This window comes from Hyaena hyaena, unplaced genomic scaffold (assembly GCF_003009895.1).
Source record: "Hyaena hyaena isolate Hyena2069 unplaced genomic scaffold, ASM300989v1 scaffold_390, whole genome shotgun sequence".
Lineage (NCBI taxonomy): Eukaryota > Metazoa > Chordata > Mammalia > Carnivora > Hyaenidae > Hyaena > Hyaena hyaena.
In genome coordinates, this window is record NW_024081018.1 from 1,611,354 (window position 1) to 1,619,875 (window position 8,522).

Consider the following 8,522-nt stretch of genomic DNA (forward strand, 5'->3'; position numbering starts at 1 on the left):
TTTTGGGGTGTGCTGTGAATTATATTTGAACTAATTTTTTAAAACAATCTTTTCAGTAGAAACGTTTTCCATTCTTGTCAAAGGATTTACAAAGAAGGCAGCTGTAGTTCTTTATCCTCCCTTGTATTAAGACTGTGCTTTGGCGGCACCTGGGTGGCTCAGTAGGTTAAGCATCCATCTTTGGCTCAGGTGACCATCTCACGGTTCATGGGTTCGAGACTCACTTCCAGATGTGTGCTGACAGCTCAGAGCCTGGAGCCTGCTTCAGATTCTGTGTCTCCCTCTCTCTGCCCCTCAGCTGCTTGTGCTCTGTCTCTCCCTCTCTCTCTGTCTCTTTCTCTCTCTCTCTCGTAAAAATAAACGTTAAAAATTTTTTTTTAATGAAAAAAAAAGGACTGTGCTTTGCCGTGAGTGAAAAAGAGCTACTATTTTAAAATAATATGTACTTTTTTGTTTCAAAAAAATGTGAACAGTCTGGCATCTGGTAAAGACACGATTTGAAGTAAGGTTTTTGGATATGTAGACATGACCTCACATTAGCAGCCACTCACAGCTCCCTTTTGGTGTTGGTCAGCTAGCCTTCGCACAGCATCAAGCCGAGGTTGCCAAGATGGAGCCTTTGAACAATGTGTGTGCTGAGAAGATGGACTGGGTCGGAAGTCTTTGGGGTAAGGTGTTGGCTCACTGGGCCTTATTTTGGGTAGAATTTCCGAGAAGGAGAGAACGTATTAGTAATTAGAGAAGTGATAGAATGCCGGAAGGAGGCTTCCCATGACTGAGTGAATCTTCAGTTCAGAAGAACATGCAAGAGGAGTCAGGTTTCAGACCGTGACTCCTGTGCTCCTGTAAAGTCACAGGGAAGGAATAGGACCTGTCTTGGCCGGCTCCGGTGTCACTTGTCACCTGTCTTCTCCATTGGACTGTGATGGAGCCTATGCTCAGGTCGTTCATCTAGTCCTTAGGAAGAGGGTCTGGCATGTTTATTAAAGAAGTGAAGCAGTATTTATATAAATTAGTATCCAGCTTAGACACAATCTCCTGATAATGACTTATGAAACCTTATATGAAATGTAACTTTACATTTTTTAACTAAGAGGAAAATTATTTTAGTTTTTATCTCACAGACTTTATAAACATTCTCACTCGTGTTGACTCTCTTTTAATTCTGCATATCTAGCAGTAGGAATGGCTTAGTGTTCAAAGGCACCTTATAAATGCACATCTATAATAACTGACCCAGAATAGAATCTCCGTGGATTGCACACAGCAGGGTGTCCAAATTAGCGTCTCTTCAAAAGTTATGGGAACTAAACTAATGCAGCCTTGCTTCCTGGCCGCGGGGGACAGCCGACTGCGTCCTCTGGCTCAGGCGGGTGTGCAGTGTGCTGTCCATACGATGGACATAACATTTAGAAAAATTGGGAGAAACTAATATTCTTTATTTTGTAATGTACGAATTGGTGTCTTTTTTTTAATGTTTGTTTATTTTGAGGGAGAGAGAGCATGCAAGCCGAGCGGGGTGGGGAGGGAAATCCCAAACAGGCTGTGCACCAGCAGCGTGGAGCCTGCTTGGGATTCTCTCTTTCTCTCTCCGCCCCACTCCCACTCATGCTGTCTCTTTCAAAATAAATAAAAATCAAAATTTTATCGAGACAATTCTAGATGCACAGGTAACTACAGGTCCATAAAACAGGTCCTGTGCCCCCTTCCCTCATTCCCCCCGGTGGGACCATCTTCCACAACTGCGGCAACACGGCGTCACGGCCAGGATGTTAACGTCCACATAATCCAGTGGTCTCTCATTTCCCCAGTTTTACTTGGATTCATTTGTATGTATTAAGAACAGTTTTTAATACTTTTTAGAAATTTTCATAAAATATGTTTTATCTGCCTAAGACTTGAATGATTTGAAGGGATTTTGAAAAACATTTTGGACAAAGGTGAAAAATGTGTAAGTCAGTGTTATAGGCAGTCTGTTTGTACAGCGTTTAACCCCGGTCAGGGACAAAACCAAGATGTTGTCTTATTTGGGAATGAAATGCAGCTTTTTTTTTTTTTTTTAAATGACTGTTTTGTCTGTGTCTCTAAATAGAAGTGGTTAGAAGTTCATGGACCTATAAGGATGACCCGTGCCAAAAATACTATGAGCTCTTGTTAGTCAACCCTATTTGGTTGGTCCCACCAACAAAGGTAAAGAACTCGTTTTGTCAAAATTACTTCTGCAAAGTCAAAAATCCCTTGTGTTTATTAAAAGTTAGTGTTTTCACAGTCATTTTGCTAATAGTAAACCTTTGCTTTAGAAAAAATACTTGCATTACAAATGATTTTTAGATTAAAAAGCATTTCAGCTTATGAACATAGTCTCATCCCAGTGCATGCAAAGTTTGGCATGTTCTGTGCGCTCAATCATTTGAGGGAAAAATTAAGTCGCTGTTATATCTTGTTTTAGGCACTGGCAGTTACATTCACCAACTTTGTCACGGAGCCATTGAAACACATTGGAAAAGGAGGCGGTGAATTTATTAAAGCGCTCATGAAGGAGATCCCCGTGATCCTTCACATCCCCGTGCTGATCACTATGGCGTTGGCTGTCCTGGTTAGTACAGAGCACCGTTGGCTGTTAACGGGACTTGCCGGAAAAAGGCAATTCTAACATTACAGACTTTTTTTGCTGTTGTAAATGAGGCTCAATCATGCCTAATGGCATGAAAAGATGATTTTAAAGTGATACAGTTTTTTATACTTGTGTATATTCCTTGCTTACATGTAGAACAAGGAGATAATTCTCAGGTTTGACTGTGGGTGTCATGGTGGGGACTTGAATGATAACACCCTTTTAACTTTGTTCACTTGGTGAATTAATATACGTGGAATCAGTTGTTTGTGTCCTCTTCGAGAAGGGGGGCCTGTTGCAGTCTGAGTTTTTGCAGCACCGAGCAGGGAAGAGCGTTGGCTGTAATGGAAGCCGGCAGGGACGTGGAAGAAGGTGGCGTACTGAATACTGTTTGGGGATCCGGGAACAGATGTTTATCACATAGAAACATTACTCGTCATTCATCCATGGCCTCTTCAGCTTTCTTATCGTTGATTTTTAGCTTTTACCCTAATAAAGCAGCTGTCACGTAAAACAAAATACGAGGAACTCAGATGTGCCATGGGAAAAGCCAAGTTTGTATCTGTAAAGAAATTAAGCTATTTAAACTTTACAACTTTAAATAAATTTCAGCATTTACTTTCTGTGATGGGTGTGAATATACACCACACGTGAGCAATCATCAGACAGTACCTTCCAGGTTTAATCATTAAATTAAAAAGGATTATCTTCCCTGAGGATATAAAATTTACACGCCTCATTTGCTTTGAAATTGTTCCTGTTTTGTTTTTGTTTTTCGGGCTCGTGATTTCAGGAATCAGGTTTAGAGGGTATGGTTTTGTTAGGCGACATGGTTTTGTTAGGCGACGTTAATTGTGTAGCACCGCAGATTTCCCTGGACTGACCTGGGGCTACGTCCCGATAAACCCATCGTAAGTAGTTGAAAATACAGTCGGTCAAAAGTGCATTTTCGACACCCAGCCTACAGGGCATGTAGCTTAGCCTAGCCCACCTTAAACGGGATCAGAGGCTCGTGGTAGCCTGCAGTTGGGCAAGATCTTCTAACACAAAGCCCATTTTATAGTAAAGTGTCAAATATCTCGCCCCGTTTATTGAATATTGTACTGAAAGTGAGAAACAGCGGCTGTGCGGGTAGGAGTGATCGGAGCGTAGGGTTGTTCATCCTTGCGCCCGCGCGGCCGACCAGGAGCTGCCCTGCCCAGCATCGCCAGAGAGGATCGTACCCCAAATCGTTAGCCCAGGAGAAGATCCAAATTCTAAATTTGAAGTACAGTTTCTACAGAGCGTGTGTCACTTTCTCACCATCGTGAAGTCTCACAGTTGTAAGTCGAACCATCGGTAAGTGCCCATAGTCCAGCGTCTGCCGGAAAACCATCATCTCTTGTTCATCTGCTTAAGGAAAGGGCTTCTACTGCTTCTGTTTTCACATAGTTTCTCTAGCTCCGTGATTTTCTTTTTTTTTTCTTTTTTTTTTCTTTTTTTAAATTTTTTTTAATGTTTTATTTATTTCTAGGAGAGAGAGAGAGAGAGCGTGAGCAGGGGAGGGGCAGAGAGAGAGGGAGTCACAGACTCTGAAACAGGCTCCAGGCTCTGAGCTGGCAGTCAGCACAGAGCCCGACGCAGGGCTCGAACCCACGAACCGCGAGATCATGACCTAAGCGAAAGTCACACGCTTAACTGCTTAACCGACTAAGCCACCCAGGCGCCCCTCTAGCTCCGTGATTTTCAAATTGTTTCTTCTCAGGACCCTTTTGTACTCTTAAGAACTGAAGCCCACACGACAAAAACAAAAACAGAGGACCGCGAAGAGCTCTTGCTTATGGAGGTTTTATTTATTGATATCTTACCATATTAGGAATTAAAACTAAGAAAAATTTAAAATGCACGTCCACACAAGCACACAGTCGGTGAGCTGTCAGAGTGAGGAAGTCATTCCAGCCCCAGAAGATTCCACGCTCAGAAGGAAAAGTGAGGAAGACTAAGGCCTTTGAAGTAGAAAAAAGTTTGGCCTCACAGAGTCCCTGAAACTGTCTCAAGCATCCCCCCAGGGGTCCCTGGGCCCCACAGTGAGAAACGCTGCCTAGTTTTTCATGAAATGGGACCCAAAGCCTGTTGAAAAGTCACCCTACCTGAGCATGTTTACATCATGATGTGCAACTCTGATTTTTAGCAATTACCTTACATGGTGGGTGTGAAAAGAGATAAGTGATGAGCAGTTAGCAGTTAGTACCTTCCGGTTTAAGTTTCTGGGCTTTAGCCAAAGTGCCCCTGTTACAGTTCAGGTAGAATATGTTCTGCTGGCCGAAATGTGTGCGTAACACTTCATGATTTCTCACATTTTATTAGCTGGTCTGGTCTAGTATTAATCTAAAGAAGAGATCTCTGATGAAACACTGGTGAAATAAATATGTTTATGTCTCTAAATGCCACAAGTCAGGTAATTTTGTTAGCATCCTGAATAATTTCATTGTGAGTCAGCCATTAAATACTCAGGACTCTGTATCTTTTCCTTCTAGAGTTTCTGCTATGGTGCTGGAAAATCAGTTAATATGCTCAGACAAGTAGTTGGTCCCGAGAGAGAAGCACCCCGGGCACTTGAGCCGGGTGACAGAGGACGGCAGAAAGAAGTTGGTTATAGACCCCATGGTGGAGCAGGTGATGCAGATTTCTATTATAGAGGCCCGATCGGCCCCGTTGAGCAAGGCCCTTATGACAAAACTTATGAGGGTAGAAGAGATGTTTTGAGACAGAGGGATGTTGACTTGAGACTTAAGACTGGCAACAAGAGCCCTGAAGTGCTCCGGGCATGTGATTTACCAGACGCAGAGGCGAGAGAGCGGCCCAAGGCGGTGCCCAGTGTAAGTCAGCAACTGTTCATTTTGCCATCCAGTCACGCTAGGCCTGCGGGCTTCCTACAGAGCTTCTCTGCTTAAGCATTGTTTTCTCCCTCACCTTTCACAGTTAATTATATTGTAATTGATATAATTGTTTACGCTCTCCTCCTTTCTAGTCAAAAGTTTGGCCTTCTCAGAAGAAATAAAGCAGGATTTCATTTTTGTGTAAAATAACTATGTAACAGTAGTTAGAACAGGTGGTAGTTCATATAAAATTCATTAGAAAAAACGAGGAAGCATGACTAACATTTCTGCCTTTAAAGAGCTCAGAGAGACGTCCTCACTGAAGGCCCGGAACCCTGGGGAACCCGCAGGAGGGCCCTAAAGATTCAGCTGTGGAAGTGGGGCGGCGGGGCGCCACACCACATCACACTTTCCCAAGTCTTTGGTATCATTCATTGGCTGGCTAGACTCTGCTTTCTACCTGCAGAATGCTGAGGTGTTTTCTCTACATTATGGGCCATTTAAAGGGACATTTCCATTCCTCTTTGAGAGAGGAATTTACATGATCATTTGCAAAGTTCAAGTTGCAACTGTAACCTTTGAGAAATAGCTGTGAGCCCAGTAGAATCTAGGACATTCTAGAATCCCTTGCAGGGAGTTTCTTATAAGAAGAAGAAACATACCTGCATACCTCTAGAAAATTTTCAGATGTGCCTTTCAGCTTTAATAGGTAATGTACCGCTCATCCCAAATCCTCAAGTGACTTCCCATCTCACGAAAAGGGAAAGCTAGTTATCACAGTGACTCAGGGCTCCTTTGATCTGCCCACAGGCACCCCCCCCCCCCCTTAGTACATGGATCTTTCCTCCTGCCCTCCTGCTGTGCTTACTCTCCTTCAGCCACAGTAGCCTCCTCGCTATTCTGTGAACTTAGAACCTTTATACTTGCTGTTCCCTGTCTAGAATGCCGTTCCCCTATATTCGCATGGTTCATTTCTTCAGGCCTTTACTCCTGTATCACCTGATTTAAACCCAGTGTGGTACTTTGTTAATTTGTTGCTTCTTGCCCCAGGCTCATTGGAAGTTCCAGTGAGAGCTTGGGTTTTGTCGGTTTTGTTGCTGCTGTATCCCCAGCACACAGAACTTAATGCAGACTTAATAAATAATTCAAATGAGTTATTCTCAGCAGGCAAGAGGAGTTAGCAGCGTTTACCAGCCCTCTTGACTTCTCCTAAATCTGGGCCACAGACCACCTGCCGAATCCTCAGTCCCCATCCCTCCGGGTATGGTTCTGTGAGGCTTAGTAGCGTCCGCGCCCTTACAGTACAGCACCTGAGCTGGGATCTGAAAGAGTTCCGAGTTTGATGCCACAGATCTGCATAGGAACTTGTTAAACATGTTTGATTCCTGAGCCTTCACGTTACGTTAATTAAACAATTAAAATGTAATTCCCTACAGCATAAATTACCTGTTTTGGATGCAAAGCCCAAAGAGATTGGTGGAATCCCAGGAGGAGGCACTCCGCCAGAAAGCAGCACTGAAAGCAGCCAGTCCACTGAGCCTGTCTCTGGTCCAGAGACAGCAGAGAAGGCGGAAGGTGCATCTGCGGAAGAAAAGGGCCAGCTCCGGACCGAAGCCAGAGGCAGCCCAGAGGAAGGCGGTGCATCCGGCCCCGCCAGCTGTGGAAAGGATCTGGATGGTGGCCCACGGGGCTAGAGGAACACAGACTCGGACCACAGCTCTGAGGCCATCTTTGGGTTTTGTAAAGTATACTCTTTCTTCACAGCCATGCACTGTTCTCTCCACATATTCTGACATTTACAGGTGCCAACTTCTACATTAATGATGTTTAATGACCATCAGAACAAATGAATACGCATGTGTTTCTGTTCTGTTTTTAACCTTTTGTCAGGTTAATTTCGTTTTCATATTGACACCTCCCATCAAGTTTTAAAGTGTCAATTTTGGAACAGGATCTCCTAGATGAACACATGGCGAGTACCACTGATTTCAAATAAAGAGGTCAGTTTGAATCCGGGGGGAATGAAAAAGAAGTTAATGGTTCACAGGCATAGATAGGAACCAACTAGCCAGCATGCATGTTGCCTAGCGGGGAAGTCCCAGAACACCTACCTTAGTCAGTAATTTGTCAGTTGTGCGTTGGATTCGATGTGTTTCTACAAGTGGCAGTACTCAAAACTGTTTTTAAGGAAAGTCCACTGTCACCAAGTTTACCCCCTTCGGCGTCTTAATGCAGCCGCCAGAGCGTGTGTCCATTTGTCTCTGTGTAGGCTGGGCCCGGCTCACCATGGCTTTGTCATTCCCTACCCCATCTCCGTCTCTCAACTCTTCCAGTGGTGACTGGGCCCACTTCCTGGCCACCTCTCCTACTTTACCCTCAGCTAAGACCGAGCTGAAGATTGCCAGGAGAATTTAGTTAGCGCAGTTTAAGTTGGTAATCTCACTTTTACACAGTTCATAGACTTTGAGAATAGCTCTATTCTTTGCCCACCAAATATGTACTTTACACATTGGTCGAGTACATTATTTTTGCTAAACAGCATAATCTTTCTACATCCTTGGTTAAATATTTAAAAATGCCATTGTCAAGGAAGATTTTTAAAAATTACCTCAGCAAGAGGATGTAAAATTTAATGTTAATTTTTTTTAAGTTTATTTTGAGAGAGAGAGAGAGAGCGGGGGAGGGGCAGAGAGAGAGAGAGGGAGACACAGAATCTGAAACAGGCTTCAGGCTCTGAGCGGTCAGCACAGAGCCTGATCCGGGGCTCGAACCCATGGACTGTGAGATCATGACCTGAGCTGAAGTCAAGATACTTAACCGACTGAGCCACCGAGGCGCCCCAGTGTTAACATTTTCTAGTTTAATATTGCAGAATCTTTAGTATGTCATCAAAAAGGTAGTAATTTTTTCCCCCAAAAATGCAACAGGATTTTGTGTAAAAATGTAGAACAGAGTAGATGAGTACAACATGAACTAATGCAAGGATGCCTGCAGTTTGCTGCGGGTTTGTGAACATCGATATATATAAAAGCCTCTTGGGTGCCTCGGTG

General features: G+C 43.7%; 1 protein-coding gene across 2 annotated transcripts in view; it reads left to right on the forward strand.

Annotated features, from left to right (window-relative positions):
* The window catches only part of CLCC1 (chloride channel CLIC like 1), a 25,613-nt gene extending 18,262 nt beyond the window's left edge, over positions 1–7,351 (forward strand). For both annotated transcript variants that reach the window (XM_039251093.1, XM_039251094.1), the window contains exons 7-11: positions 575–668; positions 2,093–2,190; positions 2,450–2,596; positions 5,131–5,472; positions 6,909–7,351. In XM_039251093.1, the coding sequence (XP_039107024.1) occupies positions 575–668; positions 2,093–2,190; positions 2,450–2,596; positions 5,131–5,472; positions 6,909–7,166 (939 nt within the window). In that variant the 3' untranslated portion in view covers positions 7,167–7,351. The remainder of the gene's footprint in view (positions 1–574; positions 669–2,092; positions 2,191–2,449; positions 2,597–5,130; positions 5,473–6,908) is intronic.
* Positions 7,352–8,522: the final 1,171 nt, after the last annotated feature.